This window comes from Falco punctatus (genome assembly GCF_963210335.1).
Source record: "Falco punctatus genome assembly, chromosome: 15".
NCBI classification, from domain to species: Eukaryota; Metazoa; Chordata; class Aves; order Falconiformes; family Falconidae; genus Falco; species Falco punctatus.
In genome coordinates this window covers 20,143,522-20,168,361 of record NC_137595.1, presented here as the reverse complement: position 1 = coordinate 20,168,361, position 24,840 = coordinate 20,143,522, and the positions used below count along the sequence as shown (strand labels likewise).

The 24,840-nt window shown below is 41.3% G+C and overlaps 1 protein-coding gene across 4 annotated transcripts in view; it reads left to right on the top strand.

Annotated features, from left to right (window-relative positions):
- CAPN6 (calpain 6) overlaps nucleotides 1-24,840 on the top strand; it is an 81,619-nt gene that overhangs the window by 18,968 nt on the left and 37,811 nt on the right. For all 4 annotated transcript variants that reach the window (XR_013923868.1, XR_013923869.1, XR_013923870.1 and 1 more), the window contains exons 4-5: nucleotides 23,746-23,877; nucleotides 24,337-24,545. Coding sequence is in view for 1 of the 4 variants with exons in the window: in XM_080365909.1 (XP_080222035.1) it covers nucleotides 23,746-23,877; nucleotides 24,337-24,545 (341 nt within the window). In the remaining 3 variants the exon portion in view is untranslated. The remainder of the gene's footprint in view (nucleotides 1-23,745; nucleotides 23,878-24,336; nucleotides 24,546-24,840) is intronic.

Below are 24,840 nucleotides of genomic sequence, written 5' to 3'. Positions count from 1 at the left end.
TTCTGGAGCATACCTCCTAATGATCACTTTTTCAGATCTGAACATGTTTTTTTTTCCTGCCTTCAGCCTCTTCTTTCCAGTTAAAAATATGGAGCCATGCCAGTGCTCTTGCTTAATCAGAATAGAGGTTCCTCCCTACCCCCACTCCTCGCCCCTCAAGCTTTGCAGGATCTGATTCTTGTCCTTCTGTGAAAATATGATTTATTCTGCAAAGGCTGCTGACATGTCCTGAAACAGACAAAGTTCTGGTTTTCATTTTCCTGTCTGCGTCTAGAATTGTCCACGTTTCTCTGTTGTTGGTGGTTATTGACTCTTGTTGAAGTGCACATGAGCACAACTTGTGAAGCGCTGTGTGCTGTGACATTTGTGTTTGCACTTGAAATACTGGCATGTGTGGAATACGCCTGAATCTAAGAGGTGAGGAAATGTGTTTCAAAGTGTGGTGGTGAGCCTCTGCTTTGAGGGAGCTCATGAATCCTTTTACGTGCCTCATACATATGGAGGCATTGATGGGAATACAAAGATGGTTTCAGATTGTAGGTTGTGTGAGCCACACAGCAGTGTCTTGCAGCTTGCTTATTGTGCTTCTCTGGGACGCATAGAAGAGGACTGTGAAAGACTTGGCCTTGCACTAACATGAAATAAATCTTAACTGGCTGCTTCTTCCTTTTGTTTGTAACATCCTAGATCGTAACGCTGTGGTTGCCCTCCACAGACAGACCAGGTGAGCCTAAGGTACCAACTGTAACCTTCAGTGGGTGACTTTCAGACGTTGCACTCTGTTACTGGTGTTGTATGGGGCTCCTAGACAATTACAGAGCTTCCTGGATTATGCCATTTGTCATTTTAACAGGCATTTTTGTATGTTGTAATTAGCTGTGATTACACGAGTGCCATAGCAGGGAGGCTATTTGCCGTTGTTACAAGTAGTTTTACTCTACTGTTAAAAGCAGATTTAGCTTGTGATCTTGAGCTCCAACTTGTTCTCAGCTGTGGAAAATATTGTCGGATTTTCTTTGCGAAACATACACGCGTGCATATATAAAGGGAAGGATTGGAGTGCACCCTAATTTTTATAGAAGAGTGTAAGCCTTGCAGACTCAGAAGAGGTGTAAAAGGTCATAGGCAAAGTAGGTTCTGGCCTAAGTTTAAACCCTTCATCTTAAATAGGAAAGAAAGAACTAAATGGTAGGAAGCAGACTGCCCTGGAAGATAATCAGAGAGGTTGATGGGAAGGTTTCTGTAACTAATCATGTTATCTAGGTTAAAATTGTGGAGGCAGGAAGAAAACTATAGTCCTCTAGATATGATGCAATGTTCTGTTAGTATGGAGGGGGGGTGGGTCAGGGGACAACGACAGGTAGACAGGAAACCACCAGAAGAAAATTATTTTTAAATTATGGTAAGTGATCTTTTCTTTCCTCATTAGCTGTGTACACAATGAACTGTGTACCCTGCAGCCTCCTGCAAATGAAGTCTGGCACTGCTGAATTTGATAGTGTTACAGCATCCTCGTGCTTGATCACACTGAGCCTGGCTGCAGCCATCTGTCATTCTCATGCAGGTGTCGATCTGCAGAGGAGAAGTAGCTGCTTGCCAAGGGCTGCTGCTGTAGCCCCAGCGCTGGAAGGAAGGACAGGCTGCTCCTGGGGAGGAAGGGGTTAAATCCAGCCCAGCTGTGGGAGCTCAGATGTTGGCACAGCTCCCAAAGATGCATGTGGCAACACAAAAGCATGCTCTTCATACCCGTTGCCTTAGCAACTGCACACTCAAATGGCAGGCATTGGCAGTTGGATCCGGCAGAAGATGATGCAGTTGCAATTAAGTTTAATTGTCTTCACGTTGTTAAGACTTCATTTTGAGCTGGGGGGAAGGGGTGGGGTGATGGGTGAACATTAGTGATATTAACAATGAACTGCCACCCATCTGAGATTCTGGCACAGACAGGGCTTCATCATGCTGTGTGTTTCTTTAAGGGTAAAATTAATGCTGGCACTTGGCTTCTGAACCTTGTTTTTTTCTGGAGAGACTAAAAAATCTGCCTCAAGCTTTATTTGCTTAGTGAATGTAGATTTAGTGGAGTTAGCAATTTTCTGTACATCTTGGCTATCGCTGTTCTTGCATCCTGGTGATCCACAGCCAGGAACAGTCAGGTTTACAACTGTGGAACTGGGCTACTAGAAGGAGTGTCAAAAAGTGGAGGGCAAGGTCTTTCAAATCCAGGTCAAAACAAGTCTTGGCCTTACTGTACGGCTGTAATTCTGGATCAGCTGTATTCAGAATCTGCTTTCTGCTTGTCTTTTTTGGTATAATCGGTTGGTTTGGGTTATTGGTTATTTTCACCACCAGCTGGAAATGTTGAAGAGGGGTGGTTGCCGCCTGGTTTTGCCCTGGTGTGCTGAGACAGAGGTGGTCAACTATGATTTGATGCATGAGAGGTACATGTGAATCCACTGAAATTCAATATATTATAAAGCACTTAGCAACACCCTGGCATTTCCTCAGTACGTTGAGACTGATGCTTCCCATGCTTTTAAAGCACAGCAACACTTAACCAGTCCTTGCTTAAAATGGTTCATGCAACTGGGTTTATTTGCTCTCAGTTGCAAGGTCCTGCTCTTGTCTCCAGTTGCATTTCAGAAATGGTTTTCAAGCCAACTGAACGTTCATGACAAGTCTAAGCAATAAGGCCTTTTACTCATGGGACTTCAGTGATGTGAAGGACCAGGTAAATGTGGTGTGCTAAAACCACAAGAGAAATGGCATCAGGAAGTACTGTCTTGGATACTTTTTCTGCTTCTGGAGAAAGCATAAATACTAAACCATCTGTCTGTATTTTGAAGAGGATATTGAAATCCAGATGTTACAGAAATAGTAAGGATAGGGGTGAATCTAGATTTAGCATTTGGTTTAGATGTTAATAATTTCATCTACTGATTTGTACCTGAAGAGAATTTCAGTTTATGGGTATGAGAAGAGTATTAGTATGTTAAAGCGGAGGTGTTCTGTGCACACAAGACAGACTCAGCGAAATGCTGTGAAAGGTATGTTGCTGTGCTTCTGCATATGCCCCTTTCCTTATGTGAGCGCATTGCATTTAGGTTGGTTGGCTGGGAGGCTGAATACGTGCGGTTGTAATGGTGCTTTCTGTTCTGATATGGAATCAAAATGGACCTGCTGAGATTTTTCAAGGAATTAAAAACATGAGCACAAGCAGGCAAGCAACTCTCCCCATTCCACCATAACTCAGTGCTTTAAAGTGCTGCATGGGATCTTATGGATCAGATCTTCCTTTTGTTGCTTCTCATGCTTTTCACCAGCAAATTGAGCATTTGTGGGAATTGTCTTGGTGCCTGGAATATTGGTTATAATGGGGTGGGAATATCTGTAACTTGTGGCTGTAATGTGGATTACAAAAACTTTACTGCTGGAAATAATGGAAAAAAACCTACTCTTAATTGTGTACCATTCTTGTTCCCACAACAATAAAGTTTTATCAAATTATGTTAACTAGCTGTAAATTTAAAGATGACACTTATGAAGGACTGGGATGAGTTGATGACTGAAAAACAGGCTGAGTGATCGGACATTGGCAGCTTCAAATTTACTGCCATGGTTAGAGAGCATATAGAAAATTAATGAGAATTAAATGGATCTTGATATAATTTTATTTTAATATTTAGTGTATTTTTAAAGAAGCTATTTAAATAAAATACATCAAGGCTTGAATAATTACACTGTGGAATAATTGGTTCTTGCATTAGTGAAGAAAAAAGTGAGTTATTACTTTATAATTCACTTTCCTGTCATCTTATGTTGTCAATTATAATAGTGACAACCTAAATACAGTGATAAACCTAAATAACTGTGCTAATAACTTAAATACTTGCATTACATACTAATCTGCAGAGATCAAAGAAGTAACTGGAATCGGTTGGAACTGGAGTTCTTGTTCTAGCAACCTGGAATATACATTTTCATATAGAGGATCATAATAGAAGAACATTGTCATTATTACTGCTACCCTAATATGATCTGGTTATAATTTAAAAAGTGATAATAGTTAATTAATTTTATTAATAAAGTTAATTAATAAATGTAATTCTGGCTATTCCAAGTAATTGGTCTTTTGAGGAGTGAACACTTGGGAAAAAAGGAGGCAGGAATATTCAGTTGAAATTTTAATATTTTTTTTGTATGTTGCAACTTTCCCCCAAATACACCAATAAAAATTAAATGTTTCTTGAAATTTTTTCTTGGAGGCAAGGAAACATTTTCCAGCTACTAAAGGGACTTGCCTTGCTGATCTTCTAAGGTACTTGGAACAGCATGTTCTGGTGGTGTCCAGCCAAGTAATTCCCCGAGAACATTGTGGGCTTTGTTTTGTTTGTTTCTTTCTTTCCTCCATTATTATTTTGCTCTAAGGTTTTGAGGTGGTTTTTTTTGTTTGGGTTTTTTTGTTTTCACTGATCATGTTCTGAAAAGAAAATGCCTTCTCCCTTTGCAAGAGAACACACCTTCACGTGTTCTTCCCCTCCCTGTCTCCTCTCTATCACTGCTCTTGTGTCTTCCTTCTGGTATTGTTTGCAGAAATAAAGGAAGCAAACTGTCCAGGCAAATCATCCAAACTGCTGTTGTTTGTGGTGGTATAGCTGATGATCTAGATATTCTGAGAGTCATGCTGGGCTTTTCCAGCCCTTTTCTTCTAGTATCTGTGCTTCAAGACCTACTTCTAGGATGTGATCAACATAATAATAATGCTGCCTTGCACAATAAACAGATCTGATGTGGCGAGGGTATCGGAGCGTGTGTGTTTTGAGCTCTCGTTATGGTGATCTGCTTTGAGTTTAAGGGAAAGGGGTGCTTCCCTCAGGAGGAAGGAGATAAACCACCGAATTAGCGTTACCCTTTTCAGGCAGAAGAGTGCCCAGACTGGGTGTTCCTGACTTTCATCAAGATGCTGTTGCTTCTGTATCTGGGATGCGCTGTGTCCACCTGCTTTAGAAATCAGGCAGATAGAGCTGGTAGCCAAAGTGAATTGAGAGCAGAGGGAAAGACCAGAGCCAGTGTGGTGCCCTGGCAAATGAGGGTAGGGAGCTACATGCAGCTGTTTCATACAGTCCATTGCTCTTACTTGGCTGAGAAATGGCAAAGGTGGGGGTTTTCTGGGGAGTGTGCTTGTGTGTCTCACAGCTGGGAGGAGGTGGGTTTTTTTCCCAGCTGTCTAGAAAAGGGAGAAACAAACAGGAGCATTTTTGTTCCATTAGACATGTAAAACATAGTTGACAGCTCACAATATCTGAAAGCAGCCTGAGGAAACAGGGAGATTCCAAAGGAGGCACCGAAGAGCATACAATTTTGTCTCCTGTGTTTAAGATGAACGTTATTATTCATCTGTTCTCGTTAGCTCGTCTCTTACAGAGTCAAGTCCTGTAGAGCAAAGGGAAGGGCCTTTATTGCTAGAGTACAAGACAGCTCCACAAGATATCCCTCCTCAAGCACTTGAAGGGCACGTTACATTGATCGCAGTAAAAGGGGAGCAGGCTGGGTGGGAGAGCAGCCTCAGTCGAAGTGCCCAGGCTGCGGCCGCTGTGCTAGTTCATGCTCAACATGACACTGATCCTTTCACAGTGGCTGTGACATGCTCTGCCGCAAGTCCTGCCGCCTCTTCCAGCCCGTGCTCTGATTGGAGTTTACTGTCAGAGGTTTGGGCTCGAAAATGTGAGTTGTCTGCAGATTTGGCCTGTTGTTATTCTGAAGTAACCCCTGTCACCCAAACGGCAAAGTAATAATTAACAGGCTTGTCTCTGGAAGTTTGCTGTGCATTGGACCCTGCAAGAATGCTGTTAACATTATAACGTAACAGAATGTTAATGTTAACATTAACAAAATAACAAATATTTTGTATTTGATAGCATTTTGCTAGAGAGAGAATTTTAAAGGTGAAGCAATATAAACTTCATATACCTGCACATTTTCAGGATAAAGACCCAGCAACCTGAAGTCTTGATTCACTTGCAATAGCATTCCACCTGTGACAACACCAACCCAATCTATAATATAAATATGAAGCCTATATCACAGGCTGTGCGTGCCAGAGTCGTCGTGCACTAAGAAGTTTTGTGTCTGGTCCCAATGACTGTTAATAACTGTATGTGCTTCACACTCACAGGTCCCCACCCAGAGCAGGTAGGCATGGATGTGCTCACGTGGGCATCTGACGGGAATTTGGGAAGCAGAATGGTGCAGTGGGAAGAAGCAGTGCTTTGAACTTGAACCAGGGCAAATCTGTGGGATACTGAAGACAGAGACCCAAAATCTGTACTATAAAACTTGGGTGCTGTTAGCTTTATAAGGGGGATTAAAATTTTTTTGCTCATTGAGGTGAGTCAGTGTTTGTGTGTGCAGAGTAGTGATGGGAAAATAGTGTCATTCCAGATGGACAGTACAGCCATCTGCTTTTCTAGAAGATGGGTCCAGGAAGCATTGAGAAGTTACTGGACACAGCAAACATCAGATGTAAAGGGCTGTCGCAGATGTGCTGTTAAGTGCTTTCTTTCCTACTTGTTTTGTTCCTGTAGTGAGGAAGTGAGCAGAGCTGTGTGTGGTGCCCTGAGGACTGCTCTCACATAGCCAAACAAACAAGTAGGGATCTCTTAACTCCCTTAATCCATTCTGGCAGTTATTGCTGGCAGTGGCTGGAATTCAGGTCTCAGAGGGTTATGTACAGCTGTGTGACCCTCTTGTCCACGTCCCAGTTTCCTAGATCAGAATCTGCAGTTCAGATCAAGGCTGAGGTGTGCTGGGGAGTTCAGCATGCTGTAGCTCAGCCGTGCTCTAAATAAGAAGCCCTGAAAACTTTGTGGCATTTCATACAGATGGGCTCCATTTATATGTTTGAGAAGGTTATTAGAAATAGGAACAGGAACTCTGCTTTGTTCTAGGTTTTTGTGTTTCTCCTCACCTTTCTGCAGCAGACTGGTGATGCCTGACTCTGGCAGCATGCTGAGCTCCGAAGAGACCTTGATTGTGCTTCTGTGTGTTAAGCAATTTGAAAAATGAAAACTTGGAAGAACCTAGTGCTCCAGAACCTGGGAGGGGAGGTCCTCACTTTTTTTTTTTTTTTTTTTTTTTTTGAGATGGGTGTTTAATTTAAGTGCTATTCAAACTGAAACAGATACTGTTTTATTCTCCTAAGTATGTTATTTTTGAAAGCATCCTGTTCTAAACAATGGGAATTTAGGAACTTTAGCTTAATTCGCTGTCATTCCCATCAGTGATATAATGAGGTGCACCTCAATAATAATGCCCTGGGTTTTGGTGTGAAACCCTGGCCCCTTTCAAAGCCTTGGGATTTTTGCTGTGGTCTGGACTATCACCTTGCCTTTCCCCCAGTGAGATATGGGAGGCAACATGAAAACATTGTTTGATATGTTTCCATCTTAGCTTGTGACTGGATAAACCGTTCCTCCCAAAAAATTCTTAATGTTTTCATCTGAGGAAGTTGTGACATGTTTCTTCTGGAATTGCCAAAATATTCCTGAAATGGAGCTGTGGCTCACCCTTATTTTATTAATTCCATCATTTTATTTTTATTTTGCCTGGAAAATGTTGTTAGGATGGAGCTTACCCAGAAGAACTACAAAGCCTTCAGCCGTCAGCAAATACCTCATGTCTAACATCTCCATTACAGTCTGGTGACTGAGTAGACCCTGTATGACATGAACTTGATGGCTCAATCTTGTTTCTGGTGTTACTTCAGAAAATTCTTTGTTCTTTGTGGTGCCTTTCTATGTTGGATGTGTCATGACAGGAAGAAAAAAAACCCACGGTGGCACCTTGCCAACATCTCTGCCCTCCCTCCTCCAGAAAGCTTGCTGAAGAGCTGGGAGTGTAGTGGATGTTCTAATATGCAGCTGCATCCTTCCTCCCCCTTGTCTCACAGGTACCAGGGCAGCGTGGGGCACAGATTCCCTTTTTTTGTGGTGATATACTTAGATACACCCACCTTTCAATGAGTGTTGCATTTATTTAAACATGATGGAGAGAGGCAGTGTTTTGAAAGTGCCATCTTTGTCAACAGCATTATTCACCCAAGTCTTCCACGGATATAATTATGAGCAAACATTTGTAAATGACGTGCACACTTGCCAAGCAGACAGCTCTCCAGATACCAGTATTTTGTTATCTTCTGTCTTGGCAGTTTTTCCAGTTTATATTTCCCTCCTTCAGATTGGATGGAGGCTTTCTTATGTCATTGCGGTTGTTTCCTCTGAAAAACCCCACAAACTAAATGACCTCAATGTCATTTCTAGAACATAAACAGTACAGTTCCAAGGTTCTGAATGTTTCTTTAAAATGTCAGGTTTTATTTAGCTGGTTCAATTGTTATTAGATGAAAATTGGTTTCTCAGAGAGTCAGCTTTTATTTGTCCTAAGGCAATGCAATGATGATAAGAATGACACGATAAAATTTATTTTTAGCCTATAAAACAAAATGCCAAAGGGATCACATCTTCAGCTAGCGTAAGTAGTCTTACAGTAATTGTTAGTTCATTGATTCAGTCTTCTTAAAGAATTAAATGTCTGGCTTCTCTGAAGGAAAAATTATAGCCCAAACATGCCAGTTGCAAAGGAAGTGAAGGTTCTGTTCTGTCAGCAATCTTCCCAAGAGTGGAAAGCATCCACATCCAAAAATGCTTTGTGTGTTATGAGCTTTATCCTTTTCTTATTTTATTTCCATATTTAAAAGGGTATTTGGGATGAGTAAAGTCCTGTAATTTGAGGTTTTGTAAGCCATTATATCTTAGATTTGCAAAATAATTTGTTTGAATTTCATGCTGTTTCCCTGTGATTTAAATGTATATTTCTTTCAAGATTAATTCTGTTTAAAAATTAAATAAAGATGTGTCTTTTCCTGGCTAAAAAGAAGCTTTTAACACTTCTTCACAGCTGAAAGAACATTTTAGAACTGCTGTCTTGCCTGTGTATGGCATTATTTCTAGCTTAATCACAAAGACTAAAGCATCAATTTGAATCTTCAAGTTTGCTGAAAATAAAATGTTCTTTCTCAGGAAAATGCACTGTCTTTGTTAAAAGCAAATGTTATCTTTGGATTTTATACGCTGAACTTTGGCCAGTGTTGCAGGTGTCAGACGCCATCTTGACTGGTGCATCAGGAAATGGAGTCTTTGTTCTTGGAGACATTCAGAAGCCATCTGGGCACTGTTCTGGGCAGCCTGCTCTAGTTGACCCAGCCGAGACAAGGTGACTTCCAGAGGTCCTTTCCAACACCAACCCCCTTCTGTGATCAGAGAGAGGAGAGTTGGGCTGGGGGGATTTCAGTGCAGAGCCTAATGAGCATGCAGTTAGTATGGGGTCTGGGTCCCCCTTGTCGGGTTGGATAATGAATGTCCCTGCGGTCCCCTTGTTGAGGCCAGTTGGACTTGTGTGTGTGGTTATCCATATGCATATATTTATATAGTACATGTATGTACATACTTCTGTACTTGCTCTTTGAGTTGGGAGGGCAGGCCCTACTTCCTATATTCGCTCCTCAAATGCAGAATACCTTTATCCTCTTTAGAGGCTCACAAAATCCTCAAAAATCCATTCCCTAACTCCCACATCTGTTTCATCAGAAATAATGAAACATACAGCTTTATGCAGATGCATGTTTCTTTGGCTGCAACGTTTTGGGTGGAAAAATGGCCCTAGAAAAGAGCAGAACTGGCCTCATTAACTGAAAAAGCCTCCGGGACTGGGCCTGTCTAATAAAGAGTGTCTGTGCTGTATAAAGTGCATCGAGGTCTGAGCTGTGCTTGGAGACTGCCCTTTCTAGTCTGATACAGTGAAGAAATAATCAAAACAGAGGGTTTTTTTCCCCAAGACTATACCAAACCTTCAGTCCTGTGATGGTGAGCAAAAAATTAAAATCTCATTTAGTAATGATCTAGCTGTGGGCTGAGCTTTGGTCTAAACGTTAGTTTTATTGCTGCTTCAGCCTTACCAGGTAAAAGGTACCTACAGGTACGTGCCTGTGGGACTGGTGAAGAACATGAATGCAGGGCTTTGCTCTGCTCTCCCTTGGTCACTAGGATAACCCTTCAGGTAATTGGATCCATTTGCAAAGGCTTTGTGCGGAGCTCATCTTGCTGTACTTTTTGTGCATGGTCATTGCTGTCTGTTTTCTCCTCTCTTCAGATAAAGGGGCATTTAAGCCTTAGACATCTATTTTGCCTCCCTCAATGGAGATGTGAATGCAGTGCCTCATCCTCTGGCCTCTTCTCCCTCCTCTTTCGCTCACTGACTCTCTTTTCCACAAATGAAAGTTCTCAGAAGTGACAGTTGTCTAAAAGCTGCTTTCACGTTTGGGCACATGATCTTAACTGGCAAAACAGCTACTGTCTGGACTATAAGAGGAATAATTCAAATTTAATCCAACCATTTGAAATGTAATCCAAGCATGGCGTTTCTCATCCCTAGTCGTTAATGGGCTTTCTCTGTTTCTGAAGACATGATGAATCATGAACAAAACTGAAGCGTTATCTGTCTATGGATAGAGTGGATTGAGGGGCCTTGCACCTCTGCTTGTATAGAGCAACATCGCTCCTTCAGCTTAGCTTAAGTGGTGATGAGAGCCATCACACATCATCATCATGGCTGAGAATCGGGCCTGCATCACTGCATTCGAATAGAGTGAAAACTATAGATGCTAAGGGGGATGGTGTGCTTGGAAGAGACAGGGACACCACGCTAAGTTACTTCTGCAGACATTCCAAAATCTGGAAAAAAAATGAAAAATAAAAATCCCCTCTAAAGGACATAATGGCTGCACTGTAAATAGTGAAGCGGCCTGTGTGCTGAGCACTAGCAGGGAGGTTACCTTGTGGAGACACAAATGAGCCAGAATGATTTCAGTGTCCCTGGTGGGATTTAGAGTTCCAGCTGGCTCAGGTGGTTTTCCTGGTACATCACGAAGAAATTAAACCTGGCAGGAGAGGAGCAGTGCAGGAACTGGAGTGGTTCTCCAGCACTTAGAGTTGGAGCACTCTGCTCTAAGACTAGCTGGAATTTGATGTGTAGTCAGGTTCATGTTTGAGTCACCTACACCTCTCAAGCTTCTCTTCCTGCAAGACCAGCAGACTTGTTTCTCACCATGGAAGACCTTGGGAGGTTTCTGTCTTCTCAGACAACGGGAGGCTTGACGTTCTCACAGCAATTCCTGTATGTTCATAGATAATTTCTGTCTTTAAAGGAAATTTATGGTGCTTTGAACACATTGTAGTAGAAACTGAAGGTCTGGATCCCTTCTGTTTTACCCAGAATGTAACTTCAAAACCGTAACTGCAAATGAAACAGCTTGTACTCTCTGGAAAAGTGTTGTGAGTCTGGCCGCTGTGAATGTTCCTGTGGCTGGCAGCAGTCATTGCAAAAGATGAGTGGATGCTTACTGGGATTGCCAGGATTTCTAAACTGGTAGGTCAGGAGGGTAATTTCTCATTGGTGGCACTGACTCATCTGTTGGCCATCACTGACCTTTGTTCAGTTCCTGCCAACTTGATGATTTTCTAAACAGGCAGTTCTGCAGAGCCTGTTTTTCCTTATGTATGTGTATGATCTTCTCCTTAAAGATAAGGAAACCCATGTGATCCTTAATGAACTACCATCTGTTCTGATATACACCCTGATCTTTGTACTAACTTTATTTGAACTGATGAAGATGCAGGTCTGTTAGCAGTGGATTTTGTGATAAAAGGATTCTGGGTCTTCTGTTTGCTGTATTGGCTTTCTCTGTTTGCTGATGGTTGAATAACATCTTTGTCTTAGGCTCGTGTCAGGCAGATGTAATGTTAGTGTTTAACAAAGGAATTTGAAATGAAGTAGTGAATTCAAATCAGTATGTCTATATCATGTTGGGAAAAAACAAAAATAAGCTGGATAAATGCAGTGAAACTACTATGTAAAGAAACAGCATGATATAAATAAGAAAAGAAGTTTCTCATTGTGTCTTTCCAAGCAAGATGTCTCTTGAGTGTCTAAACAATTTAAACACAGAGATGAAACTGTGTTTCCACTGGGATAAAATCATGACCAAGTAAACGTTCTGACTGTACCCAGACAGGCTGACTCCTCCCAAGGAGTCAAAGGCTGTTGTCAATGTGTCAGTCTGACCAAATTTGTTCTAGTCTTTGTTTTGGGTTGAACAGGAGAAAGTCTTGTGTCATCAGAGGGAAAACCTTGACAGCGATTGTGAGGTTGGAGTTGCTTGCATTTGACATCAAAGTAGGAGCAGTACCTCCTAGACTGAATGAGGTGGGAGGAAAGGGTGTCTCCAGCTTTGATGTTAAGTAGCCAAGTAATTTCAGTTATATTTAGGGGATGCTCTGTCATGTGCAGGACTGACTAGTGTTGATGGAGAACACTGAGCAGTTAGCAACTTGCCATCGGGCTCTTTTTTCCTTTTGGCCTTTCTTTTTCCCACCAGAGGAAGCACAACTACAGTTATATTGCCTCCAAGCCTGTGTCTTGTCTTGGCCCCCACAATGCTTTACTATAGACCCATTTCAACCCAGTCTGGTAAATGGGTAGATGTTTTGGTGAAACTACAGGTGCCACGAAAGCAGGCAGTTGAGTAGGAGTAGGACAACCTGGGAAAAGGTTTGTCCTTCAGTAGATACCAGAGTGCCAACAAGTGGGGGAGATACCAGCAAGCAAGCTTCCTAAACAGATATGCGAGATATGGAAGTAGTTTTCGTATTGATTCCTTCTGAAATGTGTTGAGTTGATAATAGAATGTGGGGAAGAACAGCAAATGTGAGAACTTAATGAAAGAGGCAGAATTAGAAAGGAGTGTGCCTGGTTAAAGTGTGAATTAAAGTGATTTTATGACTATAGGGGCAATACTGGCCCTCATTTGGCACCATCAGCTTCAGACATGGCATATTAGCCACGCAATTACCCTTAAAAATTTACCCTTTAAGCACCTAATATGATTCCTTCAATTTCAAAAACTTCCTGAAGTTTTGACATAATTAGAAGGAAAGGGTCTTACCCAAAAATATTTTATTTGTTTCGGTCGTCTAACAGTGACCTATCCTAAGCAAAATAAAAGCTAACCTATGTGGAAGGGAAAGCATGTGCTTGATTGCCTGGTAGGGATGAGAACTGTGACTTTGCTTAAGTATCTTACTTTGGAAATCACTGTTCTGAGTTTTTCCATTTCATCACTCCCCACTGAAGAAACTTATCTCATGTGCTGATAACTTCATTGTTAAATGAACATCTTTCCACGATAAGGTTTTAAAAGATGTTTTAGAAAGAGGAGCTGCTGTTCATTTTCATGATATGTAAATAAAATTCTTTCTGGTAGTTTCTGTGAATTTATGAGGGATGATCCACTGATTTGGCTGTGTCATAAAAGTGCTTTTAGTATTCAGAAGTAAAATGAATGCTGCTGTGTCATTTTTGGTGCAATATTGTTTGTAGCTCAGAATTTGAACTCTTAGGCAAGCAGTGAGATTCCTGAAAATGGAAAAGGTTGTTGGTTGTTCAGAGTGTCAAACACACATCACTTATTTTTGGTTATATTTGGTATATTTGGTTCTCTCTCTCCACTGGTCTATTTTTTTTTTTTTTCATTCCTTAGCATCATTTTCTGTACTCTCTTCAGCTGCAATTCACAACATTGATGACCTCTGTGACCACTCTGATGGGTGCTGGTGTTTGTCCTCACTTCGTAATACTTTGCTGCCCTGATGTTTGCTGGCACCTAGACAGCACTAGACGCTGGTGCCACAGCCGACTCCCAGTCTGGACAATGAATGGGGGGCTATACCAGAGGCTCGAGGAGTAGCCTGATGGATGGCTTTTATTCTAGAGCTTTGTAGACAAGTGCTCTGATACAGTTTGGATGGTGTGAAAGCACTGTGGTTCTCTGCAAGGTATTGGGCGTACCTCTGTGTTACTAAGAGGCAAATACCCTCTGTTTTACATGATCTTAGGGTGATCTTTGACAGAACAGATGTTCAGACTAGAATTTAAGAGTCTGATCTATGTCCTGTTGGACCTGAGAGACTCCATTGACTCTGACTTACGTAGGCTCAGAAAAGCAGAGTTATGCTGGCTAGTACCAAAATTTCTGTTTTAAAAAAAATAATTTCAAAATTCAAAATTTTTTATTTTTCAAGTCATTAATAGTTTAAGAAGCTTGTACCTTATGATCAGGATTTTTTTGTACAAGTGTATAGTTCCTCTTTTTATGTTATGAAGCAAATATCTAGTTCAGAATGGTGTAGCATTTATCACGATTTCAAAAGTGTATCTGAGAGGTTACAATGGCTACGGCATGCACTGTTATCCCAGGTATTACTTTTTTTTTTTCTTTTTTTTTTTCTTTTTTTTTTTTTTTCTTTAAACAAATAAGTGGGGGAGAATGCCTCAAGATGCTGTCTGAAAAAGATGAGGTGACTGGGAGAAGAGGATTTGTATTTTCAAGAAAGTGTCTGAGATAAATGCACAATTAGTAGATACCGGAATCTAGGCTGAAACTAAACCCTAATTTAAAAGGGATGGGGAAAGGAGGAACTTGTTGCTAGAGAGGTTTATGTTCTTTAATTTTGTGGTTTAAACTTTTTAAAAAAACCCACAGCAACAAACTTAAAAGCTTTTTAACCTTTAAAGTCTGTGTATTGCCATTGGATGAGGAAGAAATATCTCCTTTCAAGTAAAACAAATTACCTCCGGCTTAATCTGAATTTTCACTGTAGACATTGTTTCTTAGATGACCTGACTTTGGTTTTCCCTTTGTTACAATGCCCAATGTAATAACAAAACAAAACCACCCAGAACAACAAGGATGACTTTGCTGCAATATGCCTAATACTCTTTCATAAACAGTGTATTCCCTTCCTCCTAAAAGGCAGGGATGAAGAATTCAGTCTACATCAGTTACCAACCCCTTGAGACACAGCATAAAGTCAGACAGGACAAGTCGAGAAAGGTTGTGGCCACTGACCCAAAATGATACTTATTATCAGGCAAAGGAAATAGCTGCCTCCCCCGACGGAGATGAACAGTCAGGCGTACAAACCTGGGAATTGTTTATTTCGCGCTGGTCCAGTGCTGAATATTTCACTGCTGTGAAAAATTGGGCGATGTTTTCCAACCTCTTCTTCTTATTGTTTTTATTTCCCATCTTAGGAAAACAGTCCAAGAACTTGATTGAAAAACATGTTTTGAGGAAGCAGTAAGAAAACATAGTTAAATGGTGGGTGGCCCTTTAGTCTGATGAACTGTGAGTGGGCTTATAGCCCGTGTCTGACCTCAGCTGTATTAGTGTGTGCCTGGAAGTGATGTTAGGGAGTCGCTTTAAATTGACTGTCTTCGAACTTGGCCATCCGTCTGCTACTTGCATTTAATGCAGAGACATTTCCACTGCGTTGGTAGGTTACTCTTTGAAGAAATAGAGTTAGGCTGGCTTATACCACCTGTTCCTCAAAAGAACTGTACATTCAGTATTTCTTGAAAATGCCCTCAATTTCTTTCCTTTCCACTGGAGAAAAAAGGCGGATTGGTCTGAGATCCCTGGACTGCTGGCAGCCCGTTTGGAGCAGTCACAGCTTGCTAAGTAGCACTCCCAAATAAGCGGTTGTGGCACACATGCAGGCTGACTGCACAGCTCGGTGCACTAAGTCTGAATTGTCTGGGGCCCTTCCCCATATGCTGTGTATCCCCTTGCTGTTGTACACATTCTAATCTGTAATAATGATTTTGATTTATGACTGATTTTATTAATTACTAAGAAACAGATTTGTAATGTTCTTATTCCTGCTGGTAGGCAGCTCATCCAACAAAAGCTCTTTTTTGATGTCTGTGTTCACAGCAGTAAGTGTGAATATTGTCCAGCCTCAGTTAATACATCTACTCTATTTACCCTTTTTTCATGGAGCATCACTATCTCAAAATCACGATGAATTCTTGTAAAAGCATTTTAACATTGGGTTAGTGGGCCAAAAATGGTGTCCTTGCTGATGGAAAACAAATACTTCTTTGAAGAAATTTAAATACATCAATTTTCAGCCAATTAAAATGATGCTTTGATTAAATTTTTCTCCCCAACTTATGTCATACTTGCAGTAGCTTTGGAATAACAGAGAATGAAGTTCCGTGGAGGTTGGAATCACAATGAGTGAGATGGGGAGGAAACAAGATATTCCAGAAAAGGCAGCAGCATTAATCGACTAAAGTGGTCTCGGGCTGCTCAGTGTATGCTCACTAAACCAACAGTAATCTTTGGGAGATTTTAACTTCAGATCACCAGTTAAAATTTTTAAGAATCTCAGTTAAAATAACTTCTAAAATAGTTCCTAGGTTTTAACCTGTGCTTCTTTGGATGCGTTTCCTATAACTAGGAGCCTGCTTTTGTGATTTTGATTACTGGGATTATTTGATGAGATTCTCATCAAAGACACAAAGGAAAACATTTTGTGTAGCAACTGTTTAAAAGATACGTGCCAGTTCTGAACTATTAGCTTGGTTGATATGATCAATAGAGAGATAGGCATCTCTAGTGTTGTCAGACTATGAGAGAGGTGGCAAGGTAGTGACTGTAAATTGCCCTTTGAAAGAACTTGTGTACTGGTGAAGAGGGAGTTCAGACACCTACCTGAGAGAACGTGACTGTATCCTGAAGTGAATAGAGTCCCAAAAATGGCATGTGATTGCTGCTGGTGAGGAAAAGTAACACAGATTGTAGCACTGATTTGGAGAGGGTAACGAGTACTAGGGGAAGAACGCAGGAGACAAAGTCTGTTGGCCGGTAAGTTCAGTGAGGAAAAAATGTTATCGTCAAGGCAGCTTTTCTCTAAAAACAAAGTGTTATGAACGTGATGCAGTTCTGTGGAACACTGATCTAAAACTAAGATAGTGCAGCAAGAGACGGTATGATATACTTCTAAGAGGGCCCTGGGAGAACAGACCGTCTTTCATCAGTCTTGAGTGATTTCTGGGATGAAGTGGCATAGGAGTCTAAAAACTTTAGTAAACACTTTGTTACTGAGGTTCAGGAAAAGGTCAGCCCTACGGCACATCATTTGTACCCGTTCCAGCAACTGTCAGCATTCTGGATGAGAGCAGCTCTAGTGCTCCAAGGGTCAGGTGAAATCTAGAGGCAGCCAAGATACACACCATGTTGCCCAATGTTTGGGATATTTTTTCTTCCAAAACACCGATTCAGATCCTCCCAAAACACACACGTCCCATAGGCAGGGCAAGGCTGAAACCCATGGCCTTCACTGAGTATTAGTCACCACTAGCTCCTAACTGAAAATGGAAAAAAAGAACACTACAAAAATGTCTGTCATGCATTTAGTTTTGTAACAGGATTTATTGGAGAGGAAGGAGGGGGAAGAAGCATTTCTCAATCCCCAAATAACTGAGTTTTGTTTTACTCCAGGCTGGAGCAAACTGGCATACTCTTCCCCTTGCATACGTACAGTGGGTTTCTGTTGTAAGCAGTATTGTGCGTTATCTTGCCCTCAGAAACTGATGTTGCTGGTCAATGGGCATGAAGTTTACAAAGGAATTACACAGCCTGAGCTCAGGGTGTACAGACAGAAACTTGAGGGGTAAATCTTCCTTTTGTTGATTTATGTGGTGTAACAGCACTGATGATAAAGCCAGTTCCTGATCTCAGCCAGGGCTGTTTCAGTCCGGGTCATACCTGACCCTGGGTTTCTTTTGATGGAGGTTTCTCCAAGAACTGTCCTCTGAGGGATTAGAGCTATATCACAGGGCACGACTGTAGCTTAAGACTTGTCTTTTTTCACTCTATAGTGAACATAGGCATAACAAGACTGTGAAAGGCTTTTTGTATGCGTTGAAGTATCTAGCACAGTTGGACTCATTTTTCTTTTTAGGGCTAACTGTAATTGCCTTGGCAAACAGCCTGATCTGGAGAGGGTTTCTATAAACATGCCAGCACAGCTGGGATTTATTGTAGGATAGACAATCTCTTCTACCTCTCCAGCTACACAACCTCAAAATAAGTGCTATCTTTGCTACCTTGCTTTAGATGAGGTTGGTTCATAGTTAGTTGTAGCCAAAGCTGAATTTTTGCGTCCATATTCAGAAAGAATTGCCTTTCTCCTTGCTTCCCTACACTGTCCTCACTCTTTACAGGATCTGACTCTGTATGACGTAAGGACAGGAGAAGAGAAGAAACCTGAAAGAATTCTCAGCTCTGACTAATTAAAACTGCTTTAAAAAAATCGAAGGGAATGACGTACTGGGCTTTAAGTAGATCACTCTGATAGAATCAAAGAAAGTCCCTGTCTCTGTAGGTCTTGTGTGCAAGCAAAGGTAGATTATTTTTTATGTCAGGGCTAGGTTCTGTAAAGGGTAGTGGAGAAAGTAATCTCTAAATACTACTGAATCCCTTTGAAAAATCTTAGTTGCAAACATCAGTATTGCTTTTTTTTCTTCTTCCCTTTCCCTGAGTCTCTGTTTTTCCATCTGAGCCAGCTGACAGACCCTAATCCATTAAACAGTAATCTTTCCCTTTTCTCAACATTAGAAATCTTTCATAATGTTTTACAGTGCAGCTTCAGTTAATGTCTGTGAAGACATGCAACTAATTAATTAACCCTTTGAATGTCTTTCTCCCTATTTATAACCAATATTGCATAGTGTTTAGTTTATGGATATTGGTGTTACTTATGCCAAGAGATGCATCTTCAGAGCTAAGGGGAACTTTTTCCTTCAGCTGAATTACTCTAAGATCCAAAGTAGCAACCTGAAATTAATGCATATAGTTAATCAGTTATTGCCTGTAATTTTCTGTGGTGCTTCTGGTCTCAAATAAACCCACATCCTTTCTTCTCTCTCTCTTTATGATCATGAGAGTGCAACATGCAAATCATTTCATAGCTCCAGTGAAATGGGTGGCTGTTACCTCCCATGGTTTGCATTGTTTTGAAATTTCCTGTAGCAAATAAAAGTTAAGTTGCCATCTCTCACATTTGTACTACAGTCCAGACATTTCTGTATCTCAGTGAAATTGCTGACTGAAATTTGTCAGACTTAAGCAGATGACTGTTAGTCTGATGGTATAAATTGTATTACAAAAAATGTGTTGTCAGATACGTTAATATGTACCGTATTGATTTCCTTCCAGCGTAGGGGACAGTGGGACAGATCTTGTGACTAAAAGAGGAGCAGTAGATCTGATATAGTTTGACTTCCATAAGACTGGCAATATCTGATAAGTCTCTCCAAAGTATGAAAATTTTGATGAATTCAAACTTATGTAATGGGGATGCATAGCTGATGAAATAAATGACCTGGAGCACTCTCAAACTGACATTTTATTCTTCAGTATTTTCATTACTGCTTGAATGAGGGGCTAGAGAGGCATGTACAGGAATGTTGTAGGACACAGACTGGGATAGGATTGCAAGCCAGTTGGCAGAGTTGAGAAATCAAACTTACCTTGACGTCTTGGGAAAATAGTGTGGAATAAATAGGATGGAATTCAGCATTACTTCCTCAATGCAGCCAAGTGCAGTGCTTTGGTATTAAGTGATTTCGTGGCTTGGTTAGGGAAGAAGAATGTGACTAGGCAGCAAGTCCATAGAATATGATTAGACGGTGGATCCCAGGCTGAACACAAGGTAAATATGTGAAGTTCAAGTGAAAAAGACCGAAAAATGGCATCCCTGCTACAGTAAGCAAGAGCATCAGGCTCTGCTCAGCACTGCTAGAGCCTGATTTTGAGCAGTGTCTGGATTTGGGCACCACACTTCACCAGTGATACAAAACATGAAGAACCAGTTATTAAGACTAGAGAAGAGAGACTTGTTAGAGGTTTGAAGATTATATGAGGGGTTGCTGTAGAAAGGAAAGTTAACTGGCTGTTGTCTCCATTCACAGAAGTCTTGGGCTAGCAGAGCAGCTCCAGTGTATTTCTTTAGTGACCAGTGGAGGAAGCATGTGGACTTTATGCAGGTTAGAGAAGCTTCAGTCGCAAGTAGGTGAGGGGAAGCCAATTTGGACTCTAGGCGAGTGTTGGGACTGACTAACCTGTCAAGGTCTCTCCCACTGTTATTTCCTGCGATCCCACGCTAACAGAGTTTCTCATCTCAGGCTGCTCAGTGTTCTCCCAGTCTGCTCATTAACCAGTTCATTTACATGCTCTGTTACAAAGAGATGAACCAATTAAAATCAGAAAAAGAGGTTGTGAGCCACTTTATTTCTCACAGCATCAGTGGCTGAGTAACACTAAATGTCAGATATTTCAAGCCTACACAGTGCAGCAAGGATAGGAGATGGCACAAATAGACTTCCATCATGCAAATGAAAGTCTGGTATGAAAATAAGAGCATCAGGGTTTTCAGCAGAACTATGAGCCCATGCAACCTCTTACTTCGCTTTCAGACTGTGCAGCCTAATTATAGTTCTGCAGATGGTGTTTATTTTATTATGCACATGCGTAAGGGGAGAGCTGGGGAGGGCTCTGCATCTTGGATGGTGGAATGCTCCCTGTGGGCATAAATAATATGGCAATTGCTTTTATTAGCAGTGTTGTATCAGAAATAGTGGCTATTATACATTAATGTATAGTATTAAGGTATAGCAAGACCCAGTAACCTCCTTTAAACTTTTTATTGGAAATGTGAAGATATTTCTCATTTTTACAGCACAGATGATGCAGGTGGGTCCTCAGAAAAGGAGCTGGCGTTAAACCAGTATGTTGGCAAAGGAGGTAATTCTAGTGGAACTCAGAACCCAAGTGTTTAGGTTGCAACAGAGAGGCATCAGGTCTTTTGAACTGCCTGGGCCACATTTCATGTCAGTCTGTCTTCCTTGTAAATCCTCTGATGGTAGTTGGCTTGGTCCTCAATTATGCTAAATTATCACTGCTGGGACCATTATTGGAAAATTGATTTTTTTTCCTTTTTTTTTTTTTTAACATGCTTGAGGCAACCAAAAATGCTTAAAGATCCTCATAAGGACTGCAGAATAACATATTTAAATGTCATGTTTCTAACTGTGTTGGGGGAATTATGGCTTAGATAGCAAATTGTAAGGAAGCTTTTGAGATTGAATTAGCTATACTGTGTAAGTGGTGAAAAGCAAAAAGCCCAGAAGAGAGCAGAGCTGAAATTAGCTATAGCTTGCACCTGGGTATTATTGTGCATCTCATCCGAGCCACGCAGTGACAGTCATCATAGAGGTGTTATAATGGCTTTGGTTAATGACAAGAGTAACAGCTAATGTCATTTTCTTACCCTGTTCTTTAGTCTCAGAAGTCCAGGGCTCCCAGGCAGTTTAATAAGAGGGGGTTTATCTGGCCGAATCTTGGATAATTTAGTGACTATGGGGGAAACAGGGAGGTGCTGTTTCTAAGTTCTGTTGTTCCATGTTTGTTTTGGACCCCAGTGGTCAGCAAATGCTAATCTCATCCAGAAGTTTTGGCAGTTAATATATGCTGCTCTCTGTTTTTAATCTGGGGGCTGTGTGAGATGCAAGACACACTTCAATTAAAAAATTACAATTTAACGTGGTTATTTTTAGCAAAGCAAATGAAATAAGAGAAGATATTTGTAATAGACAGTAGTGCTTAATTTCTTTCAAATCCAATGAATGTTTTGGCTTTCTCTAATGACATAAAAGTTTGGGCAATTTTAACCCTGAAGGCTCCATTTATCCCTTGCTTATTATGCTAACAAAATAACATTTTGAAGAGAAAAACAAACTAGAAATTATTACTGCCAGAGATGCATGGAAATGGGATATGAAACTTGAGTCTACCCAGGCTGGGTTTGGAATGTGTGCTATCACCATGAAGGCCAAGTAGTCAGCTGATGGTAACCCCTGCAACAGACGACTGGGTTGATTTACAGCAGCTGAAGTGCTAGCCTGTTCCCGCTGCTGTTCCATACCAGAGCACCCAGGCATATTGAATGAATCTGTCCATGATGCAGATGAGTGCCTTATACATGGCCAGTTTTCCTCGTAGGCACCATTTCATTATTCAGAATTTTACTAAGGTCTGTTAATAAGCTTTGAAATTTCTCTAAGTGAAGATACATGGAAGAAATACTGACTAAAGAACAGTGCCATACAATGATCAGTTACTTGTTTCCCAAGAGGCATTTTAAATTTCTACCAATTGTTATTTAATGAGAAAAGCTTCATGCCAAAAATATCATTTTCTTAAGGAAAACAGGAGCAGCTCCATGTATTACACACCGTGAGCTGACTTCAGGCTGCCATCTGCTAAACCAGCCCAGGCAAACAGGCTTTCAGCTCAGCACTGAAGTGGTTCTTTTCTCTGAAAAGTTCAGCTGGCACTGATTTGTCACAGTCCCATCAAAAGAAAGACTGAGGGGTTTTGACATGCCTGTGGTGTGTAGCCAGCCTTGGATTGCAATCTTGGTATTCTGGGTTCATCATCTATAATTATCAAAGGGCACTGAGAATCCATGAGGAGAGGAGCACAGCTCCTTTTTCTGCTGGTGATAACTGGTAAAACTGCAGTAAATTTGATGTCTCCTGCCATTTTGAGGTGAGAGCGAGTTATTTATTCTGCGTTTCTAATGCCTGGATATAAGATCATTTCCATCCCACAGTGCTGAAATTTATGGTTACTCTTATACTGCGAAAGAGCAGAATTTCTTACCACTGTCTGCTCTTCCATCCTCTTAACCAGTCAGGAAAAGTGATGATTCACACAAGAGTGTCATGAGTAATCACTGGGTTGAAACCAGTAGATTCCATATCAGCTATGGGTTGTCAGAGTGCCTGTTTTCTGAAGCATTGCTTGGGAGGTTCTCTCTGGGACTGTGAGGCCACAAACATATACTTTCAGCAGAAACCCTCTGCCTAGGATTTCTTGGTAACAAACACAATACTGCTGCAAGATGTACCCCTGTGGCTTTCCCATGTTCAATGATACTTAGAGGTGCTTCTTTTAGTGCCTTGATCCACAGGCTATAAAGGCACAGCAAGAGGCAAGCTAGTGAGGAGTGGAGGCATCACAGGAAGAGCCCAGCTGTGCTCTGGTGAGAATCTGCGTGTAAATAGAGATGGAGCCAGGAAAGCAATGGGAGAGGAGGAATGAGTGGCTCTAATAAGAGCCAGATAAATGAGAAAGATGAGGCCCAGAGAAGAAGAGGTATATTTCACAGGTGTGTGTTCTCTGCCTTTGGTGCTGGGTGGCAGGGGCCGTTGCAGTAACTCGTGCTGTTGGTGGAGGGGGGTTTCGAGTATGTCAGCCAAGGGAGTGGCAATGAAAGAAGAGGAGCTTAGAGTTCTGGTGTCAGTAGCATCATTTCTAGCTGCTTTTCTTCACAGGTTGGTTTTTTTTTTTTGTCAAAAAATTTCCCTCTAATGCTTCTTCCCTTCTCCTTTCACTTACCTTCTGTGCATTAGCTGCTGCAATGCCAAATAAGTCTTCTAAATGCTGAATTCATTCCAGTCCTCAAAGATCACCTTCAGCTAAGGGCAGGACTAGGAACTCTGGCAAAAACCCAGCAGATCCTGATGGTGCAAGAATGTAAATAATCCTGTATACCCTGACTTTCAAATATACTTGGTGCCACCAGATTTCTTAACTTCCTGGTACAGAAATTCTGTGCTTCAGTGGCAATGTGATGCAGAAAAAGTGTGCAGAGGAATAGCTGGGAAGATGCTGTGATCATTTCTGGAGTGGAGTCCTCAGTAATCTCTGGTTTGCTTTGTTAGGACCTCTGTGAAGACCCCCGCCTGTTTGTGAATGGAATCAGCTCCCACGACTTACACCAGGGCACCCTGGGGAACTGCTGGTTTGTGGCTGCATGCTCCTGCTTGGCTCTGAGGAAGACCCTCTGGCAGCAGGTAGGTGTGTTTGGTGCAGGAAATAAAGCTAATAAACCTTGGTTGTTTCCCTGCCAGTGGTTTTCCCTCTAGGATTAATGTACCTCTCATGAGTGGTGAATTTTTGTGGATTCAAATTTTCCCTTTCTTTGGAAGTTTATTTTTCATCTTATGAGATCTCCCCACTCCACAGTCCCATTAAGCACCAAAGAGATATAACAAAGCCAGAGAGTGCAATAGGTTCCATTTGTCTTTCTCTGCAGGTCAACTTGAATTTTACTTTCCTAAAAGATTTTTTGAAGTGGGACTATGTTTGGCTTTGTACCAAATTCACCCTCTTTTTTTCCACTGCTTCATCTGTGTAATGTCAACTGCTCATAAAGCTGAATACCAGCATGGTGCATGCTCCAGGGCAGTCTGCCCTCTGAAAGAATCTTAACACACTGCATTTGGTGAACTTTCCCTTCTGTGGTTTCTCAGGTGATTCCAGACTTTAACGAACAAGAATGGGACCCTAAAAACCCAGAGAAGTATGCTGGGATTTTCCGTTTCCGTTTCTGGTGCTTTGGAGAATGGACAGAGGTGGTCATTGACGATCTGCTGCCAACAGTGGATGGGAAGTTGATCTACTGCCATTCCAACGTAAAAAATGAATTCTGGTGTGCATTACTGGAGAAAGCTTATGCAAAGTATGAGCTAGTTCATTGTCCTTTTAGTCCTCAGCACTGTCCCTTCTATCCGTTTGTTTGTCTTTCAACTCTATCTTACTTTCCATAGATTTTAGATTTGCTACTAGCAGAGAACCTAAAAAAGATTGAAAACTCCTTTAAATCTGCACAGAGGAGGGGAATGAGTGCAATGTACTCTACTTCAGCAGGCCAAATCCTTAAGGATTATTACATTCCTTTCCTAGAAACCCAGCAAAGGTTTATTTGCAATCTGCTGTTCTGTTTTGGTTTTTCCTTGGTGAGACACAAATATATT